The 21,378-nt window shown below is 41.8% G+C and overlaps 1 protein-coding gene across 6 annotated transcripts in view; it reads right to left on the bottom strand.

Annotated features, from left to right (window-relative positions):
* Positions 1 to 694: 694 nt before the first annotated feature.
* Positions 695 to 21,378, bottom strand: part of KAT6B (lysine acetyltransferase 6B) — a 181,047-nt gene continuing 160,363 nt past the window's right edge. For all 6 annotated transcript variants that reach the window (XM_061161890.1, XM_061161889.1, XM_061161893.1 and 3 more), the window contains 5 exons: positions 11,670 to 11,901; positions 11,194 to 11,353; positions 10,275 to 10,604; positions 7,702 to 7,993; positions 695 to 4,837 (listed from right to left, as the gene is read on the bottom strand). In XM_061161890.1, coding sequence (XP_061017873.1) covers positions 2,316 to 4,837; positions 7,702 to 7,993; positions 10,275 to 10,604; positions 11,194 to 11,353; positions 11,670 to 11,901 — 3,536 coding nt within the window. In that variant the 3' untranslated portion in view covers positions 695 to 2,315. The remainder of the gene's footprint in view (positions 4,838 to 7,701; positions 7,994 to 10,274; positions 10,605 to 11,193; positions 11,354 to 11,669; positions 11,902 to 21,378) is intronic.

Here is a 21,378-nt window from a genome sequence, read left to right as displayed (position 1 = left end):
TCACTTCCTGCTCTGAAGGAGGAGGAGAAGTTCCCTTTCCCACCAGAAAAGCACTTTAAATGTTCTCTTCTCCCCTTGGTGACAACAGTCTTTGCAGAAGTGTCTTCTTGGAAGCCCTCCCTCCAGCTACTACAGATGTTCCCCCATTTGCTATACAGTTTTGGGGAGGAGGAACCAAAAGATAAAATCCTGACACTAAGCCCAGACTGCTTCATAATTGTGGGAGAAAATAATAAGGGTGAGTGAGTGCACGAGGCAAAGCCCTCCACTGGGACCAGTGACCCCGGGCTGTGTGCACTGTCCTCCTTTCCACACGGGTACCGACTCAAGCATTCATTTCTAGGCTTGTCACTTAATAATCAAATGTTTTAACAGTCAGACAGGGCTTTCTCTGAATGCCATAATGTTCGTGAACAATGAGTTTTTCCCCCCTAAACTTTAGACTCTAAAAATAACATCCAATCACTCATTCATGACAGAGCAAAACTTGCATGCTTATTCAAGAAAATGATATTTCAAACATTCAAGTCCAAATTGGGTGCTTTTTTTTTTTGTTTGTTTGGTATTACAGTTTATAAAAATGAAGTTTGCTACCAATGGATTAGGCCCTGAGGGGATTTTATACAGACTGTACAAACGAGGCAGCTGAATATTTGGGCAGGATCCCTTTGCAAATGAAGATCAAAGTCAAAAAGAAAAAAACAAATTCACTTTATTTTAAAGACAATGATTGGCATACAGAAGGTATGCACTAGCATAAAATAAACTTTCATGAAAAGCATTAAAATCCATTATAAATTAATTTATTAAATAGGTATTTGGTATATGTGATGGTTTTATTAGATATTACTCTTATTTATTGCCAACCCCTCCCACAAAGTCAAAACAAATCAGAAAATCTCTTAACTCCGATTTACACTAAATAATTTATTTTCCCAAAATGTGAATGTGATCTGAGATGTGACACATGATATACAGTTCAATTGGTCATTCTCTATCAATCATAATATGACAGGACACAAGAGGCTAAAAATGGCTCATCATAATTTATTTTATGTTAAAATGTACAGCTTTTTTTGTTTGTTTTTTGTTTTGTTGTTTTTTTTTTTTTTTTTGAAGTGACTGACTAAAAAGAGGACAGATAAATACAAGAGTGTCGCTGGCTCCTATTTTATACAAGGATTACGCCTCTCCTGCTTGGCCCTTACAGTCACCCTGTACAGGTACAAAGGCTACAAAAAAGGAAGCAATATAAACAGACACAAATAACTTTTTTTTTTTGCTTTTTTTACATGCGATTTGTAAGCTTAGTTTGAGCTATTCACAAGCTACTTCTCTATTTTTCCTTAAAAAATAACTCCAATATTTTATAAAGATAGAAAAATCTACAGATGGAATGAAAATGTAAAGTTAGAGGCATTTCCATAAAATAGCAACTTTACACCAAATTCACTATTTTTTTAAATTCTGCCAAGTATTTGGACATATATGAAATGTTTCAAAACCTGACAGATAAACACTGAGATATGCTTCATTCAATAAACAGAAGTCTGCATTTATAAAACAGAAAGCTGCCTTTTTTTCCCCAAAGAAATCTGTCACCAAAATGGAAAAGGGTCTCAACTTTACACCAAACATTTAGCAATAAAACCCTTTTGACTAACCAAATGGGAATAGCTTTTATAGCTCTTTACAGTTTTATAATTAACAAAAATATAGTTTTTTTTTTTAAACCCTCAAATTAGGGCACCCTAATCAAGGCAAAAAACTTAAGAAATGGCTTACTGTTAGCACAACACTTGTACAGTACTACAAAATGCACTGTCACTAACAAAGACATTAGCGGCATGCTGAAGTGTCACCTCAAACAAAATATACAATAACTGAAAATGGTAAAGGCATTTACATGGAGTGGACAGGGAAGAAAAAAAAAGCTCTAGGTTCAGTATTAAAACAGATAATTCGGGGTGGGGTGGGGCTTGATATCCACATTGTTTAATGGAAGCAGTCACAGTGAGTGGCTGCCTCCATATGTAGTCCAAAGAGAGGCCTTCCTTTGCAGAGAATTTCATATAAAAGTAACAGAAACAAAGGTACCAAAAAAGAAAAAGAAAAAAAAAAAGATAAAAAGAAAAACAACTTTATAAGGCTTTCTGCTGCATACAGCTTTTTTTTTTTTTTTTTAATAATAAATGGTGCCAACAAATGTTTTTGCATTCACACCAATTGCTGGTTTTGAAATCGTACTCTTAGAAGGTATTTGTGCAGATCAATCCGAGAGAGATGCCCAGGGGTTTTGTGACTGCCCATGTTGCCTACCGTCTCATATAGGACCCATTGAGAGACTGTTTGGACATGCCTGTGTTCATGTAGCCATGGTGTCCCGGGGCTGTGTACATCATGTTACTGTGGGGCGGGGTCTGCATTGGCTGCTGGGCATATGGCTGGGTCCCCATCATGCCCATCTGCATCTGCATAGGGTACTGGGGCGTCTGATTCATGTAGCCATGATTGCTGTGGTAGCCACTATTCATCATCGGCTGGGACATGCTGTACCCGTTCATGGCATTAAGAGTGTTCATGTTCATGTTCACAGAGTTGACATTGTAGGCTGGGGATGGCATCAGGTTCACACTCATGTTCATGCCCCTCTGCATCGTTAAAGTCCGTGCAGGACCCTGCATGGCTACAGTCTGGGAGCGCCCATAGATTTGCGACTGATGGGTGGCAGCGGCTGGTGACAGAGATGCCGATTTGGTTCTCATGGAGACGTGGCCCTTGCTGGCAATCTGGGTTTGCAGTCTTTGGCTGTGGGAGATGCCAATATTTGATGCAGCCATGTTCCGTTGCAACAGAGGTGGTGGCAGATTCATTGGAGGAGGAGTCAGGTTGGGGGGTGGGGTCATGGTTGCTTGTGCTTGGGGTCCCCCAGGGACGGAGTGTGGAGACTGAGAAAGCTGAACAAGCCCTGTGTTACTTAATGGTGTGGACAAAGAGGCACTGTTTGCATAGGAAGTTACAGCAGCGGAATGGCTGTAAGGCAATGAATGATCAATAAGTGTATTAGTTAACTGCTGTAGTTTGGCAAGGCTGAAGGTGGCTGACGGCTGTGGGTAATGCCCAGCCCCAAAATCACTCTGACCCATCCGTTCATATAAGCCAAGGTTGGCATTGCCAGTCTCGGGGATCTCAGCCAGCTGCATGGGCGGCGTGAAGTTAGCAGCCATGCTGCATTGCGCCAGCTGCTGGCTGCTGCTCGGGGGCCTCTCCACCACACAGCCTTGAGGAGACTTGACGCCGCAGGTTGGTGGGGAGCTGATGCTGGTCTGCTGCAGCATGCTGCAGCTCCCGCTGATGTTGGACATCTGCTGGGTGACAGCACAGCTGCTCTGTGTCAGGTTGCTGGAGGTGAGGCTGCTGTAGGAGCAGCTGTTCTGTGAAGAGCCGTTTCCACAGATGCTGCTGCCCATGGTCGAGTCATAGCTGCTTGGGTTTTCGTAGTTCTCGGTTGTGCTCTCGATACTGCCCAGGTCACTAAACCCGCTGTCCACGACTTGCTGCGAATGATCGGAAACAGACGGGACGTCCATCATTGGACTGGTTTCCATGTTCTGCAGAGACGGCACTGAGATGGCACTTTGATCTGGGCTGATTTGGGCATAGCTGTTTTCCAGGGCAGGGACGCTTGGGCTATTGACAGAACGTACTGACTGGCCAGGGTGGGAATGGACAGATGAGACTGGGCTGCTGTGGTCTGACTGCTGGCAGTCGTCTAGAGTGGCAGAGATCTGTGGGCTTTGGTCTGCATGGGTGTAGTTCTGTAGGCTTCTACAGGCCTCTTGAGTCTCAGCACAATCCTGAAAGGTGTCGTCCTGTTCGCTGTTCTCCTGGGTCAAGGACTGAACCGCTTGGACAGTCTCAGAGTCTATTTCCAAGGTGGCTGTGTTTCCCTCTTTGAACTCAGAATCTACTTCTTCACTGTTCTTTTGGTCCTGCTTCTGTGCCTGCTCTCCTGGGGGTTCCTCATCAGATTCAGGGGCAGTTTCAGTGGCTCCGGCAAGCTCCTTAGGTTCACTATTACACGAAGCTGGGAGGTCAACACCACAGTCCATTAGGACCTCTGGGTTTGAATGACTAGGCTGGACACTAAGGTCTAAAAAAGCCTCCTGGTTTTCCAGTACTTCTTTGAAGGCTTCCCTTGGGTGTTCTTCCTTCTCTGCTTCAGCAGACTCCATGTGACTGTCATCCTCATCATCGGCATCATGCCCCTCGTTGTGAGATGGCTCTTCATCCTCTTCCTCCTCCTCTTCATGATCATCCAAATGCACAGCGTCGTCTTTGTCCATGCAGACTTCTGGCTCCTCCTTTTCCTGACTCTTGGCACCACTGGGGTCTTTTTCTACATTTCCTTCTTCTTCCTCTTCTTCTTCTTCCTCCTCCTCCTCTTCCTCCTCAGGTTTGATTGAATCGTCTTCAGGTTTTCCACCCGGTGATTTAATTGGACTTACAGGTGCACACGTCTCCTCCCTTCCATTTTCGTCCTGAGGCAGCAGGGGTTCCACAGCTTCCTTGACCGCCTCCTCAATTCTGGTGGAAGTGGGGCTGGTTCTGTCTGCTGGAGTCTCCTTCTGGCCTTCCACTGTCACCTGGTCATCAGGCTCCATGGGTGTTTCTGGTGGGGTGTACAAGTTCAGTTTAAATCCAGTCTTCCTCTCTTTGTTTGGCCTCCACTTAGACAGACCACGCTTTGTTCCTTTTGGCCATTGTTTGCACTTCAGAGGTTCAGGATTGTCTCTACTGGCTTCTTTCAAGTTATTTGCACCATCATCCATATTGTCTTAGCGAGGAGACAGACAGAAAGGGGGAGGAAGAAAAATAAAATCTTAGAAAGCATCACCATAAACAATTTGAATTCATTCTTCTAAATAATTTATCAAATACTGCTTTTCAATTTAGCACTTTAAGCGTTGATGCTAAAGATATAATCAAACCTAATACAGAATAATACTGTGGTTAAAAAAACCTGAGGAAATAACCTAGGTCTGGAAAATAATACATGCTGCACACACCATATACCTACCCCCCCATAACTCACTCTTTACAGAAAGTTGTGCTTTTTTATAGGAAGCACATGAATAATAATGTGCTTATATTATAATATAAGCAACTATAATAAGTTTATTTCAGTTTAACAAACAAAATATTCTCTAACACAAAAGCCTGGAATTCCACAATGTGAAAAGAATCATTTTGAATATTTGCAAATTAGGAAATGCAGGGGAAGGGGGTTAAAGTTAGCTCATATCCCAATCACCACTAAACTGGAGAAATGAATAGAAGCCTAGCTTGCACATTTATCCTGAGAAAGTGAACTTCTGCTTGTGGACATTTACTTGTTTGAAATCTCAGATGACATTATTTTCTTTGATTTGAATATTCTCTCTGGCATAAAAATAAACTATGTACCTCTGAAACAAATGAATAACTAACTAAATAACCAAAATATAAATACATTTCTAATCTACTCCAGGATCATTTCTGCCTGACACACACTATAATGTAATTACCTTGAAATTATTGAACATTTAAAATACAGGTATTCGTTTTATCACTAATTCTATCCACACTGCATTTTGGATCCATGTGCAAATGTGTAGTTTGAATATTAAATAAGAAACAAACCATAACTGTCAGGTTCATTTTAGCTCAGCTAATCTTATTTTTACTGTTAGTTGTATGTATGTATGAATATAAATATATTTCTGTAAAATAAATATATATTTATATAAACAAGCAAACAAGTAAATATATGAATAAATACAAATATAAAACACCCAAGTCTTAATATCTTTATAAAATTAATGATCATATCGATCTCCTGCGTGCATGCTCAGTTGCTTCAGTAGTGTCTGACTCTTTGTGACCCCTTGGACTGTAGCCCACCAGGCTCCTCTGTCCATGGGACTCTCCAGACAAGAATACTGGAGTGGGCTGCCATGCCCTCCTCCAGGGGATCTTCCCAACCCAGGGATCAAACCCACGTCTCTTATGTCCCCTGCATTTGCAGGCAGGTTCTCTACCACTAGCACTACATGGGAAGCCCCATTGATCTCCTAGAGGGTTCAATTTAAAGAAAAAGCTTCATAAAGAGAAGTGGTCTTATTAGAAACATTGTTTTGGAGAACAAAGCAAGATCTAATTAATAATCAGTGAGGAACGGAGATCCCTTTCGCCAGAATGGAGTGGTTTCTAATCCAGTCAGTGCAAAGCAGGGTAAACACTGAACTCACTGATGTAATAAAGGATTACACATAAATTTACTGTCTGTACTACATTCAGACTGGCTAACTGCAAAGATAGGTACTGTAGACCAATTCCTCCAAAAGTGCTAAGTACAATACCCAGCTAACAGATATCTCATGATGTTCCAATGGTTTCATTTCTATTCACACAAACAGGGAACAGGCATACCAGTGACTCTGGACTCCACATTCTCATTCCACATGCTACTAGATCTACTAGCATTTTTAGGAAAACTCTGCTAAGTCAGAAGATGAAATTTCTAATAACTATTTTTTAAGAAAGAAGAGCCTGAAAGGAATCAGGTATAATACAGCCACTTGGAATTTGTTAAGGCAAGTGGCACAAAGTAGAGAATGAAGGCAGTGTTGATTCATGTATAGGCTCCTGAGAACACAGCTAGAAAGTGGAATAAGGCTTAAATTCCATGCCAAAAAATGACTAATGAGCAGGCTTGGTTCCTCTATACCCAGGGTGAGATGTCATTGCCTCCACAAAACAGGTATGTAGCAATAGCATTGTTGTTAATTCAGAAAGTCAAGGAGCTGCCTGCTCATGTTCTTAAAATTGTGGCTTTTCAAAGGCAAGAGTGATTATCGGTGGTTTCCAAGAAAGTGAGATGGCCTGTTCTTGAGACTAAAATAAAGTAAGGTTTTGAATAGAGTCATTTCAACTGGAGAGTGGAGAGACTGTCCCACAAATCCTCATCATTCAGCTGGGAGCTCAAGTTTCCAGCCCAACAGGCAAGGGATGGTTTCTTTTAAATATGGCATCAAAGAGGAGTCAATAGTGTTTCTTTTTTTTTAGAAGATGGGGTGGGATGTCTCTGCAACAGCAACTGTTAAACAGTAATTTGAAAGGAAAGATAATTTCCTGATTTATACATTATCCTATGTTATCAAAGCTAATAGTGATGGTGTGGGTAGGTTTAGCTGATTCTTGATAAGAACATCTCCAAAGACACCATTGATTATATGATTCATCATCAATTTACTAATATTTGTTTTTCAGGAAAAAGCATTCAGTGCTCACATCAATAATAATAATATATACCCTGATTTCAGAAGTATTAAATGTCAAAAAAAGTACATATTAGAATCAAGGAAGTGCAATGTGTTTCTTATTGACAGACTTCAAAGTTTTTGAGGATAAGCCAATTTCTGGAAAGTAAGATGAACCCACCTAGAGGGATGTTCTGGCCTTAGAAGTTGTTTAACATAAAATCCAATTCCAGGAAGAAGGGATAGAACCTTTTATGAATGAGAAAGGACAGATGAGCACTTATTTCTGGTGGGTTGGTATCACCTCAGAGATGCCTTTGGGTAGAATTCAGGTGCCTGGTTTTTGGCAATAACAGACAGAAATTCACAAGGGTAAGGTTTTTATAATTCCTCCACTTACTTCTACAGGGGTCAGTATTCTTAAAGCAATGATTGTCTTTTCCTTCCTCTTCCTCTGTCTGTCTTTTCTTCCCAGGCTGAGGTTGGAACGCTTTTCTCAGCACTGGCTTCCTGCCATCCTCCTCCACTTCAATCTCACAGGTAGGCTCCAGCTGTGGCATTGGCCTCTCTTCGTCTGAGTTGTCAAAGGGCTCATTCAGTACTTCTGTCGTCTCAGAAATGGTCTCAGTTGTTACACTGCTGTTGATCCTCCTGCGTTTACGACCCCTTTTCTTCTTTAGTACAAAAGGCCTCTGAAATTAATTCCAAACATAATACATCAGAGCTCATGAGAAATTACATTGCTGAGTCGACATGCGGCAAACATGTACTGAACGCGTGTCTGAGACTTACATGTAAAGACTTCTGTAATGCCTTTGTACTTAACCTTCCATTTGATGTTTAACATCCCTCTCGGGCGCCCACTACACAGACAAGTGTTTTCCAAATAAAACAGTTGTTTACTCAGGCAGATGCTTTGAGAGGGAACATCCTAGCAGCTGCACTGTAGATTTTTAAAAGCTGAGGTTTGCTTTCCTAGCATATTATTTTCGAGTAGTACCTGCTGGCTTCAAAATCCTATACATTATAGTGATTAAATCATCATGGACATCAGTGTTTCAACAACCAACTAGCCACTGGGTCACTCATTTTAATATTTGGTAACTGTTCAAGGAGCACCTACTGCGTGCACAGCACTGTAAGATACATGATGGTACACAGACTAGCCTACTCATTCCCCATCTCACAGGAATTCAGGAACGATGAAAAGGAAAGAAGAAAGAGTACTTGAAGAAAGAATTACTCTGCAGACAACGTTAGAGTCATGTACTGATGGCTGCAAGGATGCCGGCAGCTGATAATTTTACAAAATATTTTAACATGGACGGCATCTAAAGAAAATGTAAAGACATGTGGAATGTGTCTTACTTATGTAAGATATAACAATGTTTTCTAATTGCATTAGAGGTTGGCAAAATGACGTTCCATAACTGAAAACATAAAATATTTTTTCCAAGCAAGATGTACTCAATGATACAAAATCCAAGTATAAGAATAACAGGTAGATTTGCTGCTAAGATGTAATCTGTCAATAATGGGTCTGAAAAATTACTGAAAGTACAGTGCAAAGAAGAGTACAAAATGCTTGATTAAAACTCAAATTCTTGGGAATACATGTAAATCCATGGCTGATTCATATCAATGTATGACAAAACCCACTGGAAAAAAAAAAATAATAATAAAAAAAAAAAAAAAAAACTCAAATTCTAGGTAAACCATATCCAAGAATTACTGCGTCTCCTCACATTTTTAACTGTCTGGATGTTCACTGAAGTGCACATATAAATTTTGATAGTCATATTCTGTATTTTAGTATTTATGATTATTAATCCCTTCAGTCAGCCTCCTCTCCCTAATCCATGAGAATTTTCCCAAACATGAGTTTAGCCAATATGCAGAACTGGTTTTCTTTAGGTTGAGTCCTTTTGTGTGATGGTAGGCACTTAACATGCCTTGGATAATTCTGGGTTTTGTTATTTTTGAAGCAAATTTCTTTTGTTACATACATAATACATGGATACATGTTCCTTGTAAGAAATCAAAATATGATTCATAAGCCTAAAGTTCACTCTGTGGGATGCTCTTCTGATACCCCCCCCCCGCCCCCCGCCGCCAGCTGCCCTTCCACTCAAACACGGCCAGGCTCAGGTGATGGGGCACCAACCACCCTGGGAGTCAGAACGGCAGGTTCTTTGACAGAAACCACGCAGGGGGGCCTTGGGGGCAGAGCCTTAACTTGCATTCTCACTATTAGTCTCGGCTATCCTACACTATCTGGCCCTTCTGCATGTCACACATAGACACTGAAGACAAAGACAGCAGATCTGGGTTGAACATTTACCTAAAGACAAAATCAATTTTCTAACTTCTGCACCTGGTATGTGTACCCAGAGAAACCACGAGGCTACTACGATAGGAGACATTTCAAGAATATGTACTTGCATAAATGCAAAATATCAGCATTAAACTTAAGGGCTTAAAATACCTTCTAACAATTCTGTGCCAAGGACAAGAGAAGGAAATAGCATCAGGGGCACTGGGCTTGGAGTCTGAGCATTTGTCTGGTTCTGGCTCCATCTCTAATGAGTTGTGTGACCTTGGACAAGTCTCCTATCCTCTCTAGGCCTTGACGTTTTCATCAAAATTGACTGAAGAGTGGTTAAGTGCTGCCCTGGGCCCTTTTCTGTTCCCATAGCCTGATTTACACCAGTCCCACAAGCCAGCAGGTGGCAGTAACTACCAGACGAGCAAGCCGCCTGTCCCCGATTTTCTGTCACAGCACCAACAAACCTCAAAGAGTAAACACAATCATGACTGTAAGATAAATGATGAAGATATATGATCGGTAGGACTGGATACAAATAAACTACATCTAAAGAATGGAGAGTGAAACAAATAATAGAATGTTTGCAGTGACAAATAGGATTTGATTGAAACTGACTCACAAGACAGAAAATCTAAACAGACACAGACCTTTCTCTTTATGGCAACTGACTGTGGTTTAGTCAATCTTGGAGGAGAGCTTTGGATATTGTCTTCCTCTTCCTCTTCTTCCTCTTCCTCCTCCTCCTCTTCCTCCTCCTCCTCTTCCTCCTCTTCTTCCTCCTCCTCTTCTTCACTGCTCTCTTTAGACAGCTCCATCAGCTGCCCTCGCTCCCCTGCCACTGGTCGGCTCTCCGGGGAATGCAAATATTTATTTTTCGATTGTACTTTTGCAGGTGATTGCCTACTGTTAGCTCTGGATGACAGGATTTCTTGCTCCTCCTTTTCCCAGCAGCTGGCTTGTTCCATTAGCCGCTCGGCCTAAAGGGGAGGTAAAAATGGCGGGCCAGGGTGAGGGCAGTTACACAGTCAGAGCCTCTAAGGATCAAAGGCAAAGGATCTCTAAGTCGTTTCTGATCAGGATAATCAGCCAGTCAAGCAGTATTCCAGCTGCATCATCTCAGAACTCTTTTGCATCAGTTAGGATAACAAATCAAAGAAGATTGGGTTTCATGGGATATTTAGCAGTATTAATGATGCAGCGAATTGATTTGAGTCCTTATCACTACATTACATGCTCACTGGCATGGAGCACTTTAAGCAAGTTCATAAACACAATGAATCGATTGACACTGCAGTCTTGGAGCTCAGTACCAAATTTGATCTGATTACATGCTGTCAGTAGTGAAAAATGCTGCTTTGTGATCAATGATAAACGTTTCATTTTTCATACTCAATTCAATAAAATTATCATGTCTTACCATGCAACCTCACTTAGGATAAATTAGTGCCATATCATTTCACAAGCTCTCTCTACATAACCAAGCTTTTGACAATGATGTTAATGACCTTAGCTTAAAAATGCTACAAGATTGAAATTACACAACTTAGGTTGATGAACCCAAACTACCTCTTTTTCGGCTTCTCGTTCTTCTTCAGAAACTGCAGCATTAGAAATTAAGATTGGGGTCCACCTCAGACTCTCTGGATCAAGTTCATTGGTCCGGGAACAGGTTTTCAACTTTTCCATGTGGCCCAATATCAACTTTTCCCGTCTAATGATGACAAATCTGTAATGTGAGGAGGCAGAAAAAAGTGCAATCAAAAGCTGAAATTTCATTTCACCTTCAGATATTGATCTCTGCTATCATTAACATTACCTGGGTTAGAAAAAAACAGAAAGCTCATCAATGAAAACGTGGAGCAAACTGAAATTTGACCAGCAAAGAAGTATCACTGCCTGTTTTCTTTTTAGGAGAAAAGTTTTTATAATATTGTTGGGGAACCTCTAATATTTAAATAGAATGAATCTGCCTAACTCTAGGGACCCTTTCTGGGGTCAGATGGTCACGAGGCAGCTGGGTGGCCCAGGGCACCGGTGCTCACCGGCCGTCTCTCTTGTCAATCATGTGGAGGTGCTGCAGAGTGGTGGCGATGTCATGGGGGCACATGCCCGTGGCTCTGCTGATGGCCTTGATGCTGATGTGCCGCTCGTGGTGGTGGTAGAGATATTCTAAGATGACACTCTTCCAGTAGGCCAGGTAGGAAAGACGGCCCAGATCGGAGAGTGGCTTTTCAGGAGACCCTGCTTGGCCTTCTCTTCGAGAAAGCAAATAGCCTAGGGCAGAAAAAGCAAAAGTCGACCTCACTGTGGTGTTCTCAGACACTGGAACAGGGGCCACTCAAAATAATATAAGACTTACACTGTAAGTAGCAACAAGGTACATCACATCACAACATATCACACAAGTGACATCACATTGCATTAATTTTATGTATATTCTCTTCCCAGTTATAGTGATCTGACATCCACGACGTTTATGCCCCCTAGTCCTTTACAGTAGCCCTGTAAGTCAGTTCATTTAGCTGATGGCAGCATTTCAGACATACGTTGTGGCATACTTAACGAAGCTAAAGTTGAACACATTACTTCTGATAAGTCTCAACGTCCAAGTCCCCCGGCTACAGATCCTTTCAAAAACTAAATGTCAGGCACTTACTCAGAAATCCTGTCAAGGGACCACCCCGAACATTAATGGGGGGGTTGTTTTCCACAGGAAGAACCAAATGACCCTTTAACAGCTGGGTCTTAATAAAAGACAAGGGCCTCTGTTGACTGAGATTCTGTATTGCTTGTTACATTTAACTAGCGGCGGATCTGAAGCTTTGGTTCAGGACCAATAAAAGAATGTCTTTTAAGTCAACGGCTGCAACTCCTGTCAGCTCCCCAGCTCTGTTTTCACCCCTTTCATGGAAATTAATTTATAATCCAACCGTTGCTCCTACAAATTAAAACAAAACAACTTCCTTAAAACAAACTGTTTCATGTATACACAGAAAAGCCCTGAGCATGGTAGGCTTTTGAACACGTACCCGACAGCATTACTGAAGGTTCCTTGGCAAAGGAACTTTAAAATGAGAAAAACTTTAAACCCACTTGAAGGTAATGAATGAAAGCTGGCGGCTGTCTTGGTAATTAAGAGCCACTTACTGAGTAGAGAAGAAATGTTATAAACTAATGATGTCTACCTTGCTCTAATTATCTATTTCAACAGCCTCACCTTCATGAACTTCCTAAATTTAAACAAACATCAACTACATACAGTAGGTGGCAGCAATTACAAAATCATGCTGCTTTGTAAACCACCCAAATCTTCAGCATTTTTCTTCTTTATCTACATTTCCAAAATGGCTGCATTTTCAAGAATTTTCTCAATTTTGAATTTTTTTGTTAAAAGGAGAAAGCAATGTCTCTGGTGCATTTTCCTGCCTCTCAGAATCACTGTAAATAATGCAGAAATATACAACAAGAAATCCAGCCTTACCCTAGAAGGGTATAACCACAGCATTTTGCATTTTGATGGTTTTAATCTGAACGCCATTATGAAGATCAGGCACATATTTAACTTTAGGTTTTGCTGAAGTCTTTTGACTTGTCTCTTTAACTCATGTTTAAGTGCAAAGTATCTGACTGAATGCAAACAAGCACCACAAAATCTGACAGTCAAACCACTGTCGACACGTCATCTGGCTGCACGCAGAGGCTTTCTACAGCAGTGCGTCAGGAATGCTAACAGTGATGGCCACTGTGCTGAATCCAGCCCAGATTATGCCCTGTCAGTGTGCAGAAGAGCTCTCTGTCACCAGAATACAAAGGGTACCCAAACCTCAGGACACAGATAATTGGCACATCTGTCACCTGCCTCCTAAGTGCTTGGTACATGCTGAGAAATTTACTCGGTCAGCTGGAGGTCCCAGCTCTGTACCTCCAGGGTGCATGGGAGTCGGGGAGGGTGGGGGAAAAGAACCATAGTATCGTGGACATGGAATGATCCATTTTTGTCCACAGGATCCCACAATTAAGTCTGATGCAGTGACTGTGAAATTCCCTAGCCCCTCACTGGTTCTCATCTGAACCCCACAGTTGGGAACATTAAGCACCCCCACCTTGAAGCCGAGCAGACAGATTTCTATACAACCAAAGTTGCACCCTCCCAACCTTACGTCCCCTCTGCGATGAGCAGCCTTATCCAGGAAGCACATGTATTTCTTTGTTCTGTCTTCTCTTCCATGAGTGCTATGTTGGGCTAAAGGGAAGCAGCCAGAATCCCCGAAAGACAGCTGACACAATTGTTCATGCTTTCACACCCTGAGAGAGTAGCATGCACCTTCTCAGGGCCTCAGACTAGACGGGTTAGGCAACCTGGGGTCTGTGGAGAACACCCAGGCACAGACCTTTCAGCACCTGCTGCTCCCACCATGTTAAGTGGCTGTCTCCCTGGGATGCTCCCTTGGACATAGTCTGTGATATGTGACTGAGCCCCGCCGAGACCGTGTACGCCAAGCCCAACGGACGTTCAGAGAACACCTCTGTGCTGTGCTAGCAAAGGCTGCAAAGGCTACCCATACCTGCCAGGAAGCGATGCTTTCCTCGGTGGGGGAGAGGAAAAACTGCAAACCCAAACTCCAGCCAGAAGACACCAAGCAGGTTTCCAAGGATGATGGCCCCACCACACTACAGACCACACAATGCCACTGTCCAAAGACATCATGGCACTGCCTCCGGTTAGTGTTCCCTTCTCCTCTCTGACTCATGAGCCCCTCAAGGAGCTCACACCAGTAGAAGAAACTTATACTTGCGCTAAGAGCCATTTGTAAGTTCACAAAGTCTTTTCTCCTGAAGGAGAAATTTTTGCTTTAAATGGAATCCATTTCAACAAACAAAATGACCAAGGTCCAATTTCTGATTCCTTAGTAGTAAAGTCAAGTCACTGGTAATATGTTAAAATATATACAATAGTTTAGCAGGAAAAATTGTGCCATGTCTTTTCCACTCCATTTGTGCACAAGGTTGAAATAATACATAATTTAAATTTTACCCGCAGCAGGCACTTTTCCTCAAAAAAGCTGTAGCTGGTGGCACTTTATGACTCTGACCTTCATAACATGGAGTGGTCTAAATAATGAATTTCTTGCCATCTTGTGGTTCCTTCTACTTTTTCTGGGCTCCTCAAATTATCATCACTATAGAGCCCAATGACAATAATTTTTAGTAAGAACAGTTACTTATTGAGTGATTATAGTGATGTGGTGGTTTAAGTTACAGCTCTTAAGTTTAACTTACCAAAAAGATTCCAAATAATTGATCTAAGATGCAGGGAAATAAAAAGCACTTATCTTGGAAGCCAGTATATTATCCTGAAGCATCTGAAACAAGTATAATACACCCCTGGTGAACAGATTCCTGTGGTGCTCTAAAGCCTTTCCTCAACTCGGGATACTTTGAATCAGAAAACCTGAACTATCCCTGGAGAAACCTGGCTGTTCAGACTGGAAACAAAGTGATATTTGGAGGACAAATCCCAGTAGCTGCAGTATAATTAATCGCTGGTGAAATTATTCCCTGTAAATTGTGAGCCAGAGGTGCTGGGGAACAGCTCTTAACTCTGTGAGCAGAAGACTTGTACTTTAAAGCTGACTGGCCCAACACCCCTCACCCACATCAACTATCTTGAGGAAGCTAGCTTCCTATTTTGCTTCACTGGAGCTACTTACCCAAGAGAAAGTGAGGTCTAAGTTGTAGTGTATGAACCACACACTAAATTCAAAAGATTACCAAGGTATTTGCTTAAAGAGGAAGGAAAAATAAGGCGAGGTCTGCAAAGAAGTAAGTGTTTCTAAGCTGTACTGCATGGGACCCAAATTTACCTCACCTCTGTTGAGGTTGACCTACCTGTAGTAAGATAAGCAATCCTCATGTTAACTAGCTCTGATCCCCAGTGTTTGAAGAGGTTAATTCTCTCCTAAGGGCAGGGGAAAAAAAGTGGTAGAGAGTTGCCTTCCTATAGGCGTTAGGATAAGGAGGGAACAATGTAGACAAGGTCAAGATTTGTTTTTGCAGCCTAAATTCCCAAATTAACTGAACTCCCAGCATATTAAATGCAAGGTTAACCCTTGATTCATATGACACATTCCTTTTCTTTTAAATCAGTAATGTAGTAAATAAGAATGTAGACTAAACCAGAGTGGACTAATGTTTTCCACTCCTGGAAATGATTTTCCTCTCCAAGGCAGCCATGCTCACCCTTGCACATCTTTATGTTCTACCACCTGGAGCCAAACCATATGAACTTCCTCAAAGACAAAAGGGCAGACTTTGGCAAAGTATTTCCAACTCCCATCTATCTGGATTATATGGGTCTGGAGTAACCAGTTGCTTTTAGGGGAAAATAATCTTTAAGGATTACACAGTTTTCATCAGACACCTGTTTAGCTCAGCAAAGCCCACTAAAGGGTTCCTATCGATAGACAGCACTGGGTCTGCAAGCCTGGGAACTGACACCAGGCCAGGGATTTATGGCAGCTCTGGGTCAGAGGAAATCCAGTGGCTCTAACCATGTATCTCATGATTGCAGACGGAAATTCACTGGTCCACACTCATCTGTTACTGGTTTCTGGGGTTAAGCAGCTCTGTGACCAAGTGGACAAATGGCATGTTATCAGTTTAAACAGTGGAGATAAATCAGTTTGACAGACTACTTATGTCTCCTCTGAAATTTTGTGGTGATTTTGCAATTAGTAAAGAAGGAAGCTGAACCTCAGCCTTCTCACTGTTTGAAGAGAATAGGAGTATTCTACATAACTTGTGATCTGCCTGAATTCTTAACTGCTCAGATATGTCCTCAGCGAAATTGGAAATTTTTAATTTTAAAGATATTCTGTATTTTAAGAGATAAGTTTTGAAGACATGTAAGTTTAAGGCAGTATTCCCATAATTTTATGGGCTTGAAGTAATTATATAACAACTTGAATAAACACTGCTTGACCTCTCAGTCTACAGCCTAAAGACCAGTGGTTTTCAGAGTGTGGTCCCCCAGACCAACAGTATCCTCAATCACCTGGGAACTTGTTAGGGCTGTAAATTCTCAGGCCTATTCATCAGAGCTTTTGTAGGCAGGACCCAGCACCTGTGCTTTAACAAGCCCTCCAGGTGATTGTGATGCACAGAAGTTTGAGGAGCACTGGAATAAACTCTGCTATAAGGCTGCTGGCTTTGATGGGGATGTTACAATGGCCCTGCGCAGTAGGAGAGCCAATGAAAAGACAGTGGCTGAAGAATCTCGGTGAGAAGACCTCACCCACCCAGATCCTTGGTGGTAGAGAATCTCGAAAGCCCCACCAGACTGAAATTTAGCCAGGGTCACTGAGTTGGAGAGTGGCTTTGTCTGTAGCTTCTATGCCGGTGCTTCCCAACCTTCACTGTGCAAACAATCCCCTTCTTGTTACAACTGGATTCTGATTCAGAACATCTGGGGTGGGGCCTGAGAGTCTGCATTTCTAACAAGTTCCTATACCATGAACCATGCTTGAATAGCAAGGTTTATACATGAAGCCAGTGATTCTCAAACGTTTGGGTCTCAGGACCTCTTTACATTAAAAAATTGTTTAAGAGCTTCTGTTTATAAGGGCTACATATATTAATTTTAGAAAAAAAATTGACAAATATTTATTTAAACCCCCATAAACCCATTATGTGTTGACATCATTTTCTAAAATACAAGATAAATAAATAAAACGTGAGAAGAGTAGCATTGTTTAACATTTTTGCAAAACTCTTCTACAACTCGCTTAAGAAAAAACAGCTAGATTCTCCTATCTGTTTTGGTATTCAATCTGTTGTGATATCACAGGTCATGACATTCTTGACAACTCCACTGTACACTCATGGGAGAATGAGAGAAGGACAAACAGTATCTTAGTATAACTTAGAAAATAGTTATGACCTTGCAGACTCCCTAAAAGGGCTTCTGAGATCCCCAGCGGTCTCTGGACCATACTTTGAAACCATCTGCGTTAAATAAAAAATGAGAAGAATTTGTAAAGATGGGCAAAAAGGGCACAGGTATGATAAAACAATATGGCACTTACTGAACACCGTATGACAGATCATAAGAGGCACTACAGGTTGGTTAAGGGCAAGGGTTCTAGAGCAAGACTGCCTGTGATGGAATCCAGGGTCCGCATGTAACAGCTGTGTGGCTTTGGGCAAGTTATTTAATCCCTCTGTGCTTCAGATCCCTCATCCATAAAGTGTGGAGAGTAATCAATCATACCTGTCACCTAGGGTTGTCATAATAATTAAATGAATGAATACAAAGCACGTAGAACAGTGCTTGGCATATTACAGAAACCCTGTATGAGTGTTAGGTATTATCATTATTATTCAACATAGTGAATGAAAGAAAAAGAAAGCTGGTCATTTGATGACTGCTTATCCTTACTGTAGGGGAAAGAAAGAAAACTGGGACAGAAGGAGACAGACAGAGAACAGCTCCCTTTCCTTTTTCCTACTTTTGCTTGAGGCACCTGAAAACCATTCCATTCACTCCACTGCCTCAGACAGTTTTCTTCCTGCCCCCGTCCCCATCTAACCACCCAAACATAAATTAAATTAAAGGACGAAGCTATGATTAAAAAAAAAGAAAAAGGCAAACATATTCTGCCTCAGGAACAATCTCAAGAAACTGGCGACTAAAAGCTCCCAGCAAGCACATTTCTGTGCCCCCAAATTCCCTTTGGTCCTCAAGTCTTTAACTTCAAGGACTACCCTCAGGAAAGAGCAAGCGCCATCAAACCACAGTAACAATGATGGCTGGAGGGCTTTAGCAAGAACCCGGGGATGGTCCCAAGACAGATGAAACAAAGACCCAAATGTTATAGAAGACTCAAGTGTGTCCCTGGGAACATGGCTTGAGCCAGTGAAACCCAGAGAATGGGAACAGCAAGTCTCTGGAGAGGGAAGGCTGGCTGCCCTGGGTCACACGCCAGGCTGTTTCTCTAAGGCGCCCCTTAAGATCTCCCTTTTCAAAGATCCCACAAGCTCCTCCGCAGACTGTGCTGATGCTGGGCTCTTCCTCAGTCATGTGGTGGGGCCATTGGTCTTTTTTACTGAACACCCCCGCTTCGCTCTCAAGACTACATGGAAGAGGAATGGTATTCCTTCAAGCCAGGCCCCCACCGCCACCGCCACCCTGGGGAATGTGTACGTGGGGCATGACGCCCCTGCAGCTGTGGGGGGTGTGCCTGTGTATAAGCACACAGACCATGCTGGAGTTTACCAGATGAGTTCCATGAGTCTGTGAGTGGGTGTGGCCTCTCAAAGTGGGTGGTCATTCTCTGCATATACAAACTCATTGTGTATACAACTCACAAACAGGACATCAGGTGGCAGGAACTCTCCTCCCTCTGTGGCACCCTTGTATTGGAGAGGGTGAACATTTCTGAATGAGTTACCAAGTGGGGGATGACCAGGGCCAGACCCTTGTGAGACAGCCACAGGGTAAAAATGAGTCAATGGTTTTTTAATAACTGATTAATTTAATTGAGTGACACTGTCTCTTTATTTCTCCTTTTTCTATCTTGTGGTCTTGCCCAAAGTTTCTCAGCTCTGGTTACACACTAGAATCACTCAACCTTTTAAAAACTCCAGATGTCCATATTTCATCCAGTCACAACTCTTGCCTCTCAAGCCAGTCTGGTCTCAAAGTGTTAGGGTTTACATTAGGCAAAGAATCTTGGAGACTACTCCTTGGCCAGAATGTTAAATACAGGTGGTATACCAATCCCACTGCTCTATTTCTGTCCTTGCCCCGCAAAGGGCTGTGGTGGCAGCAGTGGTGCCTGATGAGAGATCCAAGTAGAAGGTGAATCTTGAAACAGACACGTCTGAGAGTTGGCGGCAGACAGGAGAAGAGGGTCACTGGCAGAGAACTCTGTGACAGACTTCACAGAAGTTTCACTGATTTAAACATTTAACTGAGAAATGTTTGTTTACATATGGCATGTTACCACACCATCAAGGTCCTGGTCTGGTATATTAGAAAAATATAATTTTCCTAAGAAGGTAATAATGGATGAAATAGATTCAGTCTCCCAAATTTCTTGTTAGGAAGATGACCTCTGACAAAGAACAAAATGATCAATTTGTCACTATCATTTATTCCCAAATTAAAATAATTTGGGGAAGGCAAGAATTAAAAAAAAAAAAATCTTTCCTTAAATATATCTGGGAAGTAACTAGTTTTTTTTAATGAGGCCCTCGCCTATTGCAAATTAAGTTAAGCTCTGACTCATCACTCAGAGGCACCCTTGGTTAGGTAACAGTAATACAGTACCGGTACCATGACATCTGAGGTGACAGAAATTAGAAAAACATGTCAGAAGAATGCCCTCCTTTTGGACCTTTTGTGGGTTTCCACAGTTCAAACCACTTTTAAATTCTGGAAAGTTTTGGGAAAAACAAATTTACCAAAAACAAATTTTTTAAGATGAAGTAATCTGGCATTTAAAAACTATGCCCTTTCTTGTAAATAGGCAAAAGTCCACACTGGAGAGATTCAATCTGAAAAACTCTTCAAAAACTAAATTTCTTCCAAGTTGAAACCTGGATACAATTTTTATATCTAAGTTGCAAAATCCTGGTAACAAGAATTTATCTTTGAACAGTTACAACATTTTAATCACTGCATTAAACCCATACACACTTCAAATAAAGCATCTGCTCAGAGCATGTAACAGTATATATTTACAATGCTGCACCTGTGAGACCTTTCTCTGTAAAAATTACAACTGAACTCTTCTTTAAATACTGCAAAAAACAAAAATGGGAGTTTCTTTTGACCACTGAGCTTCTGTGGAGGGTGGCTGAAAAAGTTATTCTAATAGCTAATTGTCTGGTCTAATCCTACCCGGCCAACCAAGGGGGAGCATATAAGCCAATGGCCACTGGCCACTGATCTCAAACCATGTTTAGGAGACAAGACAGAGAGAAAAGCAACTTGCCTTTCCATGTGTTTCCTCTCCCACAACTGCCCCGCAATACTTTGTGTGTGTGTGTGTTTCCCAGTTATAGTTTTCAAAGACTGGACAAAGCATGTTGTGATTCCAATCATGAGTGATGAACTTTCCACACAGCAAATATAAGAATATAGCAAGACTGAAGAAAGGAAAAAGTGGGAAGCAAAATCTAAAATTTTTCTTTGTTTGCAAAGTACATTTCAAAAAGGGTCTTTGAGACAGTTTTCTATCCCTATCACCCAAGCTGACTTAGACACACATTGCTATTTCACTGGTCTACAGAAGTCAGAATCTTCTCTTTTCACTTTTTATTTCTCTCCTCTAAGCTTTCAAACAGGATTGGAAGTACAAAGCTTCTGGCAATAAAAGGTGGTCTCCGCAGACGGTTACTGATGAGCCCATTTTGACAGAAGGGCAGCACACCTGCACCTGCAGGCTGGATGGGGTAGGACGCGAGGCTGGGACGAGCTGCTCAGTCAAGTCACTGGCTGGTTTGCCAGGGGACTTGGGGTCATGTAAGTTGTCTAGCCTTTAATCCTATAGGGATCTTAAAGTCCAGTTGGCTACAGTTAGCTGTTAGCTGTTGGAAAAACAAAAACTCTGAAGCATCACCACTAGTGGTATGAAAAGACATCAGTGACTACCCCTTCAGTTAGTAGGTGATTATTTCTCAAAGTCCACTTTTTAGATTGGCTCCGTAATTAGAGAAGTACTTAATAGCTGAGACTTCAGTAACAAT

Source organism: Dama dama, chromosome 15 (genome assembly GCF_033118175.1).
Source record: "Dama dama isolate Ldn47 chromosome 15, ASM3311817v1, whole genome shotgun sequence".
Classification (NCBI taxonomy): Eukaryota; Metazoa; Chordata; class Mammalia; order Artiodactyla; family Cervidae; genus Dama; species Dama dama.
Note: the sequence above shows the minus strand (reverse complement) of the source record. Positions and strands in the feature narration are given on the sequence as shown.